Source organism: Trachypithecus francoisi, unplaced genomic scaffold (genome assembly GCF_009764315.1).
Source record: "Trachypithecus francoisi isolate TF-2019V2 unplaced genomic scaffold, Tfra_2.0 Lachesis_group17, whole genome shotgun sequence".
Classification (NCBI taxonomy): domain Eukaryota; kingdom Metazoa; phylum Chordata; class Mammalia; order Primates; family Cercopithecidae; genus Trachypithecus; species Trachypithecus francoisi.
In genome coordinates this window covers 21012308-21028339 of record NW_022681462.1, presented here as the reverse complement: position 1 = coordinate 21028339, position 16032 = coordinate 21012308, and the positions used below count along the sequence as shown (strand labels likewise).

Below are 16032 nucleotides of genomic sequence, written 5' to 3'. Positions count from 1 at the left end.
GTGCTGGGGACAAAGATAAAGCCAGGGATGGGAGTGAGCTGCTTGCTTTACATTTTCACCAGAGGTGGATGCTGAACAATTAAGAGCCCCCCTCATCCCACCCAGTGCTCTCTTGTTCTTTCTCTCCTGAAGTATAAGAAGGAACAGGAAGAGGAGGCTGGAAGAGTTCTCTGTAGTTGTAGCTTCATTTTATATAAAGGCCGTGTCTTATACCCACTTGGGAGCCCTCCCTTATGTAGCTGGAGGGTCAAGAAGTTGAATTAAACCACCCTTGTAGTAACTCTTAGGTTCTGCCCTCTTGGTCACAGAGATCACTGACAATAGATTTTTTAAAATTGTGTTGATAACTTATCCCCAGCTGAGAGCTAGCACACCTAAGATACATCGTCCTTTTTGTGGAAAACCACACAAGCAAGGCCAGTTGCACTGAAACCAGGATACTGACTTTTCTTCATTGTTTCAAAGGCTGCTCAGATTCCTGACTGTGTGCCTGTCAACCTTTCTACTAGATGACTTCTCTGGAAGACCCCCTCCCACATCCTTCTACCCTTCCCTCCCCACTTCCTCCACCCCTGCCTTTTCCGTGACTCTTTCCACAGGGATCATGGTTTTTCTCAGCCTCCTCTATCTGACATACTCCCAGTGTGAGAGTGAGGCTTGGGGTAGGGGTCAGCCCAGCTCGGTGAGATCAGCTACTGATCGAAGCTGGTCATTGCTTCTCCCTGGGAGCCACTGTGAATACATGCTACTATGCCCCTGTTATTAACATGTGGTATTGGTGTAGTATGTTTGTTACAATTAATGAGAGTTGTTCAAAATGTATCAAAAATATTGATACATTATTAACTAAAGTTAAGACTAGTTGACTAAAATTAGATGTTACTGAACATAGCCCTTCCACAGGTTTCAAGCATGCTCCCGCCCTCTCTGTTTTCAGCAGGGTAGAATTCATTGTGATGGCAAAGGCTGGAAGTGAACTTTGTCTGTCTTTGCAATCAGCCAAGCCCACAGGGCAGCAGATGAGGCTGAGAGCCACAGTGCTCCATAGAGGGCTGCTCATCCCCAACTAAGCAGTGTCTCCTCTGCATTTCCAGAAATGTCTGACTCAAGCTGCCCCTGCCATGGCCTCCTTAGGAGACGGACGTTGTACTTGAACCTAGGGAAACAGTATGACTGGACAATGCAGAGTGCAGGGTAAAGTCATCCAACTTCACAGTGTTGCAACTGTCATCAGCTGGTAATAGAATGCTTTTTTAGAGTAGCTTTAGATTTATAGAAAAATCGAGCAGGAAGCACAGAGAGCTTTACCCTACTGCATAGTTTCCCCTATTATTAACATCCTGCATTGGTGTGATATGTTTATTACAATTGATGAGTCAATTTTGGTACATTATTAACTAAAGTTAATATTAGTTAACTAAAGTTAGATATAAACTAAAGTCTCTCATTTACATTAGGGCTCTTGTAGTTGTACGTTCTATGTGTTTGGACAGATTTATAATGACACATAACCATCATTATAGTGTTGTACAGAGCCGTTTCACTGTCCTAAAAATTGCCTGTGCTACACCTGTTCATCCCTTTCTTCCCTCTCCCAGGCCCCTGGCAACTACTGATCTTTTTACGATCTCTACAGTGTTGCCTTTTTCAGACTGTCATATGGTTAGAATCATACAATATGCAGCCTTTTCAGACTGGCTTCTTTCACATAGCAATATGCACTTAAGCTTTCCCCATGTGACTTGATGGCTTATTTATTTTCATTGCTGTATAATATCCCATTGTATGAATGTACCACAATTTGTTTATCCATTTACCTACTGAAGGACGTTTTGGTTGCTTCTAAGTTTTCACAGTTATGACTAAAGCTACTATAAGCATCTATATGCAGATTTTTGAAGATAAGTTTTCAACTAATTTGGGTAAATACCAGGGAGTACTATTGCTGGATTGTATAAAAGTATGTTTGGTTTTGTAAGAAACTGAAAAACTGTCTTCTGAAGTGTCTGGACCACTTCATCAACTGGTTTTGACTCCTGAACCACTTTCATTTAGATGAGTCTAATTTTTCCAGGAAATACTTCGGAAATACACTAACTATTAATAACCTGAAACCCTTTTCTCACTGCCCTCTTACGTGGGACTTAAACGTGAAATGCTGGCACCTTCATTCTTCTTTCTGTAGTCTTCCTGCTGGTCTCTGTTCTTGCTAGAGCTAAACCATCCTAGCACGAAACTTCCTCTTTTCCCTCTCCCTCCCTTTTGCTTCTCATCACTGCCCTTTCCCCAACAAAAGTTAAAGGGGAAAATGGGCTAGAGCAGGGTTGGCAGGGGAGATCCCACACCCATTTTCCCATAGAAGAGCTATTGCTTGTTGTCCGGGATTTTTGTTTTCCTTTAAAATGCTTTAAATTGACACTGCTGAAAGGTACATGATACTCTCTGCCCCACAGCTCTGGGGATGGCATGCCTTGTTCCTTACTGGTTTGTCTCGAGTCAGTAAATAAGATTCTGCCCATACAACTAAGTGCATTTGGGGCATTAACTGAACAGCTTTGCTACACATGGCTGGTAAGAACATGTATTGGCCTGAGGGAGATACATTAGGGGCCCTAAAATCTGGCAGGGGACCAAGAGAGAGTCAAATGCATCACCCCCATGTGTTTCTTCCCTCTTAGGGCTCCCGAGTCTCATTGGAAGCCCACGACTATAAAACACCTGGAGTAGGTTTTGTGACTTGTCAGTCTTGTTACTTTATAAATAGACTTCATGTTGTATAACCTGAATGCTTTGGGTTAATACAAAGAGCCAGACAAGACAGGCACAGGCTGATGACCTGGAGAATAGAGGGAAGAGCTGACAGGAAAGAGAGCATTCGAGGTAAATGAGGGCAGGTTGGATCGCCATGGTCCCTCTTTGACCATTTTCAAGGCTCTAATGAGTGGCCCTGTCTGCTCCTGTGACTACCAGCTTGTTCCATTTCCCCTGAGTTTTGGATACATCTGCCCATATACAGTTGGAAACTAAATGACCTGCAGTTGAAGGGACTTTCTCTGTCGGGGCTCAGAATTTCTCAACAGAGTGCACTATCAATATCTTAAGCAAGATAAGGTTCTGTGCATTACAGAAATCAGAACCTTAGCATCCCTGGCCCCACCATTAAGTACCAGTAGCACCCCCTAGTCCTTGTGATGGTCAGAAAGCACAGGTTCTCAGATGCTCCCTAAGGGGCATCTGCTACCAGCAGTAAGAACCCCCTGGGCTAGCGGGTGGTCTGGTCAAGGTCTCCCAGTGAAAGGGAGTGAATCTGAGCACCACCCTCTCCACTCCTCCTCTTCAGCACCTGGAGCCTGCACTTGTTGCCCAGACCTTTCTCCCCTACTCGCTTCTTCTCCCTCCTCCTGCCCCTGGCTTCTGGGGCCCAAGGAGAACTTAGAGATTCTGCCAGTTTGCAGTGTGATGTGGGTTGAGAAATGTGGAGCTACAAGAAGTAAGTGTGTTTACCCCTTAACTCTTGAAAACCTGTAGTTCTGGGGATTTGTTTCCTCCTTAATTGAACTTGCTTCTTAATCAGCCACCCTTATCGACTCAAGTGAGCATGCCTAAGGGATGTCCTGTGGCCAGCCCCCAAGGTGGGCGGTGGGGATCAGCCATGGAACAGCGTTGTCCCCTTCCCCCATCCCCTACTTCCAGGCTGATGCCGCATTGATCTGAGATTCTGCCAAGTCACACTGGTATTTATGTTGGCCCAAAGCCTCACAATGCCTTCTGCAGGGTGGTTCCGGGGTGTCCAAGGTGTCGTGTACCAGGGGGCAGGGATGAGTTTGTCATCACCAAGCTATTCACATGGAAGAAATGGGACAGAGTTCAAGGATTGCTTATTTTTACCTCCTCCCTGCTCATACCCTACTTTCAAGCCACTTGTGTGAATGATGCCCACACATGGCCTTGACTGAGCTGAGGGGATGGACCTGGTTTGATTTCAGTCACCAAGAGTCTAACTTTGCTGGCCCGAGTTGCACACCAGCAGAACCACTGCTCACCTGGGCCCAGAGGATGGCAATTCTGAGATGTCACAGGCCAGGGAAGTTGAGATGGGGCCGATGGGCCTTCACAGATAGGGAGGGACTTATAACATCCCCATGGATCCTTCCAGAGGTGGTGTTTGGTTCCTATACTTCTTGTCAGCCAGGTGCCCTCTGCTCAGCTGGTTCACAATGCAGAGGGCCCAGGGCCCTGTGGATATAGCTATGGCATCTGCCACTTTATCCCCAGGCTTGTCCTTAGCCCACCACCCCCATCCCCTTCTTTCTCCCTCCTTGACTCTGGGAAAATCAAGTGTCACCCTTTCCAGAGACACCTCAAGGCCTCGCGTCACAATGCCAGTCAGCTGGAACAGGTTTTCAGAGTACCTCAGCTTGGCACGGCTTCTCTGCAACCTCAGAACTCGGCCCTGGTAGAGCCTGTTGGTGATTCAGCAGCTGGGGAACTCCAGCCAGCCCGAGAGGGCTCGGCGATACTCGTCCTGTTGCCTTGCAATTCCAGGAATTTGGATGGGGGCCCTCAGCCAGCCAGTGTGTGAGCAGGTCTGGGGAAGAGGAAGGTTGACTCAGTACCCAGCCCCTGGTCTCAGTCTTTGATAAGGCTTTAACTCTTCAGAAGAGACAGTTGCTTCCTCCTGGTACAAAAGGGTGTGGCATAGATCTGCACAGGTGGGAACAAGCACAGGGCCTTCCTCACCTCTAGCCAGGTGTGTGCTGCATCCTGGTTAACATTGTTGGCTAAAGATGTTTTACCTGTCTGCTATTTGCTTCGCTTTATGAGAGAGGGTTCTCTTGGACCACCAGATCAGTGGGCAGCCTTATCCTATAAGGCTTTGAAGTGGGTAACATGTTGGGAAGAATACAGGAAGATGTCTGTGTGGCAGTGTGAGGTGTTACATCACAGTGGCCGGGCCTTAGAAACAAAAATGTCTCAACAGGAAGCACCTGGCTCCTCCTCCAAGGGTCGCTGTGCTTTTTTAAATTTAGTTGTTTATTTTTTGCATGCTTTTTCAGATGTTGGGAAAAGCATTTCACCTCCTTTTGCAGCTATGTTACTTCTCTGTTAACATAGCTGCAAAGGGTTATGTAACAACTATGTTACTTCTACGGTGTCGGTTCTGGGCACTTGTTAGGGCATTGACTCTAAAGAGTTAAAAGCATTTTCCAATATTCTCATTTGTCTCTTGAAGCTGGGAAAGATAGTAACCAGCTCTCCTAAATCAGTAATGGTAGGAAATGAGGTCTGGGCTGAAAGAAGGAGGGGCAGGAGGTACTGGTCCATGTGAGTGACCTGATCTTACACCCAGCCCAGTGCTGGTGGGTGTTAGGAGAGGCAGGCAGAGAGCCCTGCCTGCCAGAGTGGTCAGGGGGCATCATGGAGGACTTGGGGATCGAGTTGGACCTGGAAGGCCAGGTAGAAATGACATCAGGCGGTGAGGAGGCTTTTCTACTCAGAAGAGAAGGAATTAAGTATTGTAAGAAACCTGTACTAGGTAGACACATTTGGGTGGAAGAAAGGGCTGAAACGGAGCATCAGAGATACAGGAACACCACTGAGTGTGTTTGCTTTGATCATCTGGATTGTAAACTCCTCGGGGCAAGTCTTGCCTTTGCTTGAAGAGCCCCGGGACACAGCGTTCACCATGAACATTCACAGTGAGCGTTCACTCTCTCTGTCTTAGCCTCTCTGGGAGGCTAAGCCAGGCGTCTTTGGGGTCACTGGATGGAAGTCTTTGTGTTCTCATAAAAGTTTCAGGAAAAGCCAACTTTTAAGTTAAGGGTGGAAAATAAAATATTTCAGGGGTCATCTCATCGGGTGACCAAACAACTCAGGATCAACTTGACAGGCCTCTTCAGCAGACTTAACTCCCAGCTTTGGATAAGGATGACAGTTCCTTCATTCCTCATGGATTTTTCAATATTCTAGTGGGACTATTTAATATCATTGTTAATAGAAATAGAAAATAGAAAAACACAGATTTAACTTACCACCCAACTGAACAATGGTACAGCCATTTATAATAGAGTTCAATGGTTTTTGAGAATTGGAAGGATTCTTTCTCAAAGGAAGGGATTTTTCATTCATTGCTCTCTGCCCAGCACCTAGAACAATGTCCCACTAATGGTGCAGCAGGTGCTTAGTGAGCACTTGTTGAATGGATGGATGTCAGGATTCAAGTGCTCTGTGCAGCAAACCACCATGGCAAACGTCTACCTATGTAACAAACCTGCACATCCTGCACGTGTACCCCTGAACTGAAAATAAAAGGTGGCTGTAGTCCCCGCACTTTGGGAGGTCGAGGCAGGCAAATCACTTAAGGTCAGGAGTTCAAGACCAGCCTGGCCAACATGGTGAAACCTTGTCTCTACCAAGAATATAAAAAATTAGCCAGGTGTGGTGGCGCACACCTGTATCCTAGCTACTCAGGAGGCTGAGGTAGGAGAATTGCTTGAACCTGGGAGGTGAAGGTTGCAGTGAGCTGAGATCATGCCACTGCAGTCCAGCCTGGGCAACAGAGTGAGACTCCATCTCAAAATTAAATAAATAAATAAATGTTAGAAATAAAAATTCAAGTGCTCCCCATCTCCACTGAAATCAGAGTAAGAACCAAGACCTAGAGCTGTGGCAGCAGGGATCTAGAATAGAAGAAAGGAATTCCCGAGGATCTGCAGGTTTTCCTATTCCCCATCTGCACACCCTCAGTACTCACTACCCAGCCCCTAGTCCAAGTCTTTGATAAGACTTTAACTCTGTTTTCAAGCTGGTGACCTCTTAGAGAAATTCATTTCAACATACATGTATTAAAGTCCTATGTAGGTGCATTCGGCAGGTGTAAGGATAGAGATGATTTAGCCACAGCTCCTGACCACGCTAGAGAGGAGAAACAGATAAGATGTAAAAACTTCTGAACTGCAAGGCAGAATAAAGTAAGGATTCCTCTGAGGAAGAAATTATTATTTCTGACATTTGAGCAAGGCTTTGAGAGGCCAATTTGATTCCCATGGGTAGAGGATGGGATATGCCGACTTGAGAGATCAGCATGATATGAATGAAAACTGTCAATAGGCTAGGTACAGTGACTCACACCTGTAATCCCAGCACTTTGGGAGGCCAAGGCAGGTGAATCATGAGGTCAGGAGTTCAAGGCCAGCCTGGCCAATATGGTGAAACCCCGTCTCTATAGGTGCGTGCCTGTAGTCCCAGCTACTCGGGAAGCTGAGGCAGGAGAATCACTTGAACCCGGGAGGCAGAGGTTGCAGTGAGCCGAGATCATGTCACTGCACTCCAGCCTGGGAGACAGAGCGAAACTGTGTCTCAAAGAAAAAAAAAACAAAACTATCAAATGTAGCAGCTACCATTTGTTGCATGTTTATTGTGTGTCACTCAATATACCACATTTTTCTCATGTGTCCCTTGTTTAATCTCTGAACAACCCTGTGTAGGAGTTGGATATTTTTATCTGCTTTTACAGTGAAGGAAACTGAGGCTCAGGCAGCTAAACTAAAGTCAGCAGCTGTAAGAAGTTGGGTGAGGATCCTAGTAGCATGAGCCCAAGGCACCAAGCTGGGAGTGCTAATTTTTGTGCAGGGAAAAGGGGCAGTGCTGGGCTGCTGGGGTCAGAGGACCTGACAGGAGGGAATGGGCGGAGTTTAGGTGGAAACGGGGTCTAGGACCAGGTTATGCATGCTAAATCTCCACTCAGCACTTGGGGCTGGGATTCTGTCTCTGTGCTGGGTTCTGTGAGTGGTACGGAGCCCATGGAGAGCTTAGAGGAAAGGAGTGATTTCATTCAGCAAGGTTAGTCTAGTAGTAGGAGCAAAGATTTTTTTTTTAAGCTCTTGGCAAGAAAACCACTCTAACAACTATTGTGATAGTGCAGGGAGAGATGATAGGGCCTGAATTGGGGCAGTAACAGCAGGGATGCAGGGGGATGGAGAGGATGGACCGTGTGGAGGCTGGGTGTGTGGGAGGGCTTGGCTTGGATACTGGGCGAAGGAGAGAGAGGGACTGACAATGACTGCCTAGTTATCAGTCCCGCCCAGAACCAAGGAAGAGGTGGAGGACGTGAGTTTAATTTTGAACGCATGATCTGGGATACAGGCCTTGGGGAGAGTGGTGGAGATTGGAGGTAGTGTTTGGGCATGGAAGCAGAGGAAGCATCTATGGGATTATAGGGTCAGTCCAGTGCCTCAGTGGGCTGTAGTGATAACTTCAACAGCTACACTTGTCTGCCTTTGTTGGAGTGTGGAGGATTCCATTTTCTCTGGTAGTTGCTGTCCCATGTGACTTGGACATTTTAAGGGAAAGTCACAGGTCTCAGATTTCTCTTTTTTTACTTAATTTGCTCACAGAAGGTAGGTGCTCAATAAATATTTGATTAGTTAACATAAGTAAATAACAATTTTGTTTTTGAGTGGGAGTCTCGCTCTGTCACCCAGGCTGGAGTGCAGTGGTGCAATCTTGGCTCACTGCAACCTCCGCCTCCCAGGTTCAAACAATTCTCCTGCCTCTGCCTCCCAAGTAGCTGAGATTACAGATACCCACCACCACCACACACGGCTGATTTTTGTATTTTTAGTAGAGTCCGGGTTTTGCCATGTTGACTATTTAAACCCTCAAAAGGCATAAAGGGCATGCTATGTCAAGATCAGTCCATGGAACATCAGTAGCCTGCAGCTGAGTGACCCTGGGGCCTCAAATAAAACCCTTTGTTGAAGTTGCCTTAGTGACTTCCAAAGGGAGGAGGGTCATGACCACCTCCTTGTCATCCTGAACTTCCTGGAAGTTATGATGAAACAGGAGCAACATGAAGCGCCATCAACTGCTGTGTTCGGTGGGTGCTCACGTGACTTCTGGACCTCATGTGCTCTATTTCATTTTGTTTCACTTAATCCTTGCAAGTCCCATGAAGAGCTGTTATCCTTGTTTTATGGATGAGCACACCAAGCCTCAGCAAGGGTACATAATACAGACAAGGTCTCACAGTGAAGGAGTGGCAGAGCCAGGATTTGCACCCAGGCCTGATGGCAAAGCCCCTTTCTGCTGTGCTGTGACAGGCTAGAAAGTGGTAGGGGGTTGTGGTGCAGGCAGCCGTTTGCCCATCTCTCTTGCCTCCCTGATCCTGAAGGTTCATTCTGAATACTTTGTTTTTTGCTATTGTCAGATATCTTTAGATGGATATGGAAAATTCCTATGAGCTTTCAGGTAATGCTGGATCATTTCCTGTGATATCATAGTCATGAAGTATTTCCCGAGATTTATCAAGTTGGAACTTGCTGCTGTCCAATGGAGATGCCACATGGCTGCTTTTGGCCTTAATGTCCTAATCAGTTTGTGGATAGTCCATGATACGCTCATCCTACCAGCCTTTCTCATAGTCCTCCTCTGCAAGGCCTTCCCTTTTTCCTTCTTAATCAGTTCTTACCCTGAAGCCAGCATCCTCACCTGGCTGTCAACCTCTTGGATTTAAAAATATTGATGGAATCATACAATTTAGTGATTTTTGCTATGCAGTTAAAATCCTGTCATCCTTGCAAATAAAATTTGAGATATAATTCATACAGGAAGATGCCATGAACCTGTACTGACTGGCCCTGGGTTCTGTGTGGCCCATTTCTTTATATGTTTGTACCCACATGGGAGCCTCTGCAGACCTCTCCCTGAGCAGCGGGATTCCCACCCTCTATGTACCACTGACTACTTCCTGTTCCTTAGGACCTGCCAGGTCTAAGAATGGTAGGGGAGGAAGGGGAAAACCTGCTGCCCTCTGAATACCTACACTCCCTTCTGCCCTGCCCTCTAGCACAATTCCTATCCTCCGGCCCTGAGTGTGTTCTTCATCCAAAGAGTTTTCCTCACCACCTCTTCTGAATCCAGAGCATCCTTCATCCAAAAGGACCTGCTGCAACCTCTTCATCCTCCCACATCCCCCTGAAAACAAAAACTCACCCTTCGCCCCTTCATGCAGGAAGTCTGGCTGAGAGGATCCCAAGCAGGTGAAAGGTAGAGCTCTTGATATTCTAGAGGGAGCAACTGATCCATGCCGTGGAGTAGGTAGGGGCCTGAAAGCAAACACCAGCCCCAGCAGAGGCCAGAGCAGGACATGGTCCACTCTGCTGAGGTGGCCAGGGGCCGGAGGATACTCCTCCCAGCTCCAGGCACTATGGCTGAGTGTCCACAGAAGAGGTGGTCACCAGGCCAATGGGTGGTTGAGGATGAAGGGTGTCCAACGCTTGGACAGCCTGGGTATCTGTGCAGAATTGCTAGTCCCATGACTGAGTGAGGGGTTGGAGTAGGGGTGTCCTGCTCTGGGGCCCAGGGGAGAGGGGTGTCCAGCCTCTCTCAAGAGCATTTCCCATTGACACATCAGCACATAGGTTTTAGGATAGCTTCCCTTCTGGGGACTCATGAGCTAAATAGGTGAGGCTCCTTTTTACCTTGTTTCTGTTGGGAATATTTACCTGAGTACCAAACAGCTGAACTATAAGCATAGCAACACTTGTCCTTCCTAAGGGCAGACCAGGTTCCCACTCTATTTTGGGGGGCACGGGATCAGCCTTTCATAAGAGTTTTCTTCTGTTGCATGTGGTTTTCCCCTTGACACCACCCCCTTCTTTTCTTTTTTCTTTTTGAAGTCCACAGTCTTGGGATTCCCCTCTTTGGAGCTATTTAAACAGAAATAGGATGCCAGCAGGAGTGGCCTAGAAGGGATTCCTAGAAGCCTTCCTGTCCTGAGGGCCTGTGGCAGGCAAGGGCCAGCTTTGAAACTTAGGCAGGAGGAGCCTGTGGCTGTGGGCCACCAGGCCTGTGCACTGTGTGTCTCCCTGAGCCACTGCATGTCACCGCAGTCCCTGTGGCTATCCTCTCCCCATCCTTCCTTTGTTTGGGATGACCCTTGGAGCCTGCCAAGGTCATGTGTTTCTGGAAGGCCCCCACTCAGCCCGGCTTTCTAAGCACAGTTGTGTGGCCAGAGGGCTGGGCAGCTGGTGAGCCTGGATGCTCATACCTTTGCCCCTTAGTAGACCTTGTTCATGGCAGGGAGATTGGAGGCAGTGGGAGAATCCCCAAGAGGCAATGCATGGCTCTCAGGGAGAGAGAGATCAAGGCTCAGCCACTGGCCCCGCAGAGTCTGTTGTTTGGAGTCACTTGGGGTTTGTGACTGCTGAATGTGTCACAATTGGCTATGGTCAGAAGGACTGTGGTGTGGTCTGGTAATTAGACACTGTCTTGTGCATGGGAGTTGAACACATTTAAGTTTGAATGTGGCTGCAGGAACTTGGGCAAATTTCTCAACCTCTCTAAGCTTCGGTTTCTTCATCTCTATGATTGGGCATTTCTACCAGCTGGACCAGAAGGTTGGGAGGCACCTATGTCATGAGTTGTTATGAGGACTAAGTAAGAGAACACATGCAGAACCTTAGCACTGGGCCTGGGACTAGGTCCAGTGCATATCTACCTGCACAGTGAGAGACCTGAGCCCTGTCCTCCTGCTCCAGGGTCCTCTTAGGCTCACCATGTAATGAAGATGAAGCAGAGGCCTTGCGCTCATCACAGGGCCTCAGCTGATGCTGGGCATGGATCAAGATTGCAGAGTGAAGCTCAGGGCACCAAGAAGTTGTTTTCCATGGGAGCGTGAGGGTATAGAAAGGACCTATTCTTCTTGTGTTGCTCAAATTATGAATAAAAAGCCAGTGTCTTTCATCTGTGGAACATCGTGGTTTTGCAAACTTTACTTCATTCCCAAAACACCTCTGTGAGTTTGGCAGCTGCGAGCTCACAGGTGAGGAACAGAAGGTGAAGTAACTTGCCCCAAGGCTGGGGAGCAGGCCCCCATCGCACACCCTCATCTTCCTGGAGCAGTGGTGCTCATCAGTGCCTTGTCCTGGATTCAGCTGCACAGTGTTTGCTTTCTTGTCTGGGTTTTGCTTAAGCAGAGGCTAACATGGAGCCCAGGAAGCATGCTGACTGGGTTCGCCCTGACCGACAGGATATGGAGCAGGAACAGGGCGTGAAAATAATTCATTAGTTCAGGGGCAATTGTTGACAGGCAAGTCACGCTTCCCCTCAGAGTATGCAAAGCATCCCCAGTGTCATCCTTGGACACTATTATGGGTCACTGGCTGACTTTAGCCAAGGGTAGTTTGCAGCAGTGCCACTGAAGTCAGAACGTGACTGTTCCCCAGTGGGCAACCGCTGACTTTTCCCGGCTTGGATGGGGATGCCTTGTTGAACACTGGCGTGTGGGTGACAGAGGGGACCTGGGAGCCTTGCTTCCAAAACTAGCATCTATTGGAGAGCAAGAAAGAATTGCACAGGGAAGACATGCATGATTTTACTGATTTTCTCTCCCTGTCCCCCTGCCCTGCTTCCAACTCCAACCCAAACATCTGGCTTAGGATTCTGTAAAAGTCTTTGGGAGACCTCCTGTAAAAAGCAGCCTGAAGTTCTTATGTTTCTCATTTCAGAGGTTGAAAGAACATTGGGAGCATGATTGCTTTATCTATTCCAAGTGCTTTTTTTTTTCCTTTGAGAGTCAGGACTTCTGTGTCTACACCCTAAGTGAAAAGGGGCAAGAAACCCTCACAGCCTGCAGAGTAGGGGGCTGCATCGATCCTGTAACAGACAGAACTTTGCTTGTTTCCTGTGCTGACTTGATTCATCTGCCTTCTGGGCTAAACTGTCAGAGGCCCAGCCCCTCGGCATGGCAACCATGGTATTTTTTTGCATTTCAGTTTTGGGAAGTCATTCTCATGTGGCTCATGCTGGTTGCATAACTCAGAAGAGTTCCTTCTTCATTGGAAGGTTGCTGCTGTTTCCAGAAACCTCAAGTACTGTAATCTGAAGGCACGTAAAGGTCATCTATTGGCAAGGCTGGCTTTATGGGCATGCAACCCGTGTAGGTCACACAGGACCCCATGCTCATAAGGGCCCTGAGCTTGAGGTTTAACACTCTGCAGTTGCAGTCTTAAAAATCTCGTAGTTTTATCTTTGAATTTGTGTCTTGTAGGTGAAGTCCAGTGGGACAATACAGTATGCACTGGGGGCTTAGAGCCTTGGTTCCCATGGTCCTGCCTATTACTATCTCCCTGCCTCCCCTAGGTTTTCTTGCTCCTTGCCATGCTCTGTCCCTGGCGGGGCCTGGACACAAAAAGGGTTGGGGGTAAGTGCATGGCATCTCAGGGTACAGCATGGTGGCAGCTGTCCCCATTCTGGACTGGCAGCTCCATGGCATCTTCAGTGGGCAACTAGAGAGAGGTGAGCTGCTTGACTCCCCCTGATCCAGGTACCTAGTACATCCTGGCAGTGAGGAGGCAATATCCTTAAGGGGTCACCCATCCATTTTGGGTTGGGACAGCAAGTTCCTGGAAAGAAGAGATACCTGACTAGACCCCTCAACCCCCAGCTGGGTCACAGCACATTGGTCCGGCTGCCAGCTGGAAGGAAACCCCAGTGGATCCTTTGCTCCCTTACACACTCTGTCCCTGGGGTGCACCTGTGAGGGGCTGCACTCAACCTGCGGGTATCCTCATACCAAAAGGACAACAATGACGTAAATAGCAAACAAACATGATGACATGAACAACAGGGTGAAGGTACTTAATGTCACTGAAATGTACAATTAAAATGGTTAAAATGGTAAATTTTATGTTATGTGTATTTTCCCACCATAAAAATATATATATATTATATATATATATGGCGTTAAGAAAAAACAAAAGCCAAAACCACCCTGACAGATGGAGATACTGGGAAGAAGTGGAAGGCTCTCGATTTCAGTGCTTTTCATGGGCACTTTCTTCCTGCTTTTTCAACAAGGGGCCCCATATGCTAATTTTGCACTGATATCCACAAATTATGTAGCCGAGCCTGTCTACCGGCCCCTCTGTAAAACCACTGAGCATTTGCCTGTCAAACGGTCTGCCCTCTAAGCGTCTGAGGACATCATTTGCCAAGCAGATTCTGACCTTTTCCCTCTTCTCCTCCACCCAACAGGTATTGTGTTGGCCGCGTGCCAGGCCTTGGAGAACAGCACGTCCCTGCTGAGTGGTGAGTGCAGCTGCTGTGGGTGTGTGGACGGTGTGTGGGAAGGGAGCGGGCCTGCTGCTGTGTGGAACCTCAAGAGCTCCCTCCCTGGCCTCCTGCCCACCAAGCACACGCCTATCCCAGAGGCCTCTCTGCTCACTCCTCCGGGGCGAGGTGGCACTCACTGGAAGGCCTTAACTGCAGGCCCAAGTGGGGGCTGCTCCTGACCCCCTCAGGGGCCTCCCCTCCCTGTCTCTCTTCAGCTGTTCAAACAATTCCTGTGAGCAAGTGTGCGAAACAGGGCCTGCAGGACCCCAGAGCCCGGGGCCAGCCATGTTTTCCCCACTCTCGTAATAGTCCACCTGAAGTAGAACCCAGATTTCTGAACCCCCATCTGCTTCTGCCTGGTGACCTTTGTTTAGTTATTTTCGGTTTACATTTAATACTTGTAGTAAAAAAAAAAAATCAGTATATATATATATAGTATTATATTTTAAAGATCCCAAATCAAAATAGTGGAGAGCTTGGGACATGTACGAGGCAAACCACCAGTGGCCGGTGGTCACAGCACTGCAGGGGAGAAACCTCTGTTTGATTTGCATGTTGCTTTTGCTCTTTCTCCATGTGTGTTAATATTTTTATGCAATTAGTCCTGGTGAGGAAAAAATGTGGATTCCTGCTTTTTAAGCTCAAATGTTGGGACTGTGCATTGTTCCATGTTGCTTGAAAGTCTTGAAATCTCTTCCCTTAAAATGTCATGCTGTCCCATTAAAGTGAACATGTGTGATTTAAGGAAACGTTCCCCACTGGATATTTATGGTGCCTCTAGTTTCTTAAGTTACGATGTCACCTATTCATGCCTAGAAGCTTTTTCTTCCTTTTGGATTCTTTCCTCAGAATGCATCTCCGGAAACAGGAATAAATACAGATTTCTGACCCTTGGTACAAACTGCCAGATAGCTTTCCAAGTGAATGGTGCTGGTTTTTCCAGCAGCGTGTGAGTGCGCCAGGCCCACGACTCCCGGGTTAGCATGGAGTGTGTTTCACTAACTTCTGCTCCCATCTGTTACTGCACTAACCTCCTGCTGTGTCTCCATAGTTATTTCAGGGAGGTTCCAGTGGGAGGGGCGGGTTTCTTATCTATTCATAAATTCTGTAGCCAACTACACTGTGTCCCTGGTACCTTGCTGTTCTCTTCCAGGCCTTTCCCTCCAAACCCACTGGAGGTGACACTGCCAGTCCCACTGGGTACCACTGCTGCCGCAGCCCCACCAGCCCCCCTTGCTACTGTTATCCTTGATGCGCTTGGACTCTTAAGGTGCCTAAGCCACTTGCTGGTCCATGATGACACAGGAGAAAATGCTTCTCCCACTCTGTGTCATGCTTTGTTGGGGCTGGAGGTAGAAGGGTGTAAGTGTGTCCACCCCAAAGCAGTGCTTCTGGAGTCCAGGGTCTGCTAGGGTTTCCATAAAGCAGTACTTTCACTTTTTAATTACCTCCCATCCACAAAGGACTCAGATATGAACACATAGGGAGGAAGAAGAGGATAGCTTAGTAACTCCATGCCATTCTCAGAATTGCCCCAACCCCCTTTCTAGAATGCACTTGCCCCAAGCTTCACCTTCTGTCCCTCCTACAGATAGACCTCTGGTGACCTCCCCAAACACTAGAAAGTACTGGTACTCCAGCAACACTTACACACTGGGTATCATTTGAGAGAACCTGGACACTGAGCCAGTTGGGGGTTACCACTCATTTGATACTTGTCACTATTATCTCCAGGCATCTCCATGGGCTGAGAAGCCTCCTGTGTTTTCCTCACCCTCCCTGCTCTCTTCTAAGTCAAATTGGGTGGAACTGAGGTATAAAGGCCTTGAGATTAAGCCAGAAGGGGGTGATGGAGTCCTGTGCCCCAGGCTTTCTCCCTAGTTTCCCAGCTCTCTGGTGGAGCCTTCCTCCCGCTCC

At 47.8% G+C, this 16032-nt stretch overlaps 1 protein-coding gene across 2 annotated transcripts in view; it reads left to right on the top strand.

The window, feature by feature from the left end:
- TGFA (transforming growth factor alpha) overlaps window positions 1-16032 on the top strand; it is a 114484-nt gene that overhangs the window by 24601 nt on the left and 73851 nt on the right. For both annotated transcript variants that reach the window (XM_033175006.1, XM_033175007.1), the window contains exon 2: window positions 14038-14091. In XM_033175006.1, coding sequence (XP_033030897.1) covers window positions 14038-14091 — 54 coding nt within the window. The remainder of the gene's footprint in view (window positions 1-14037; window positions 14092-16032) is intronic.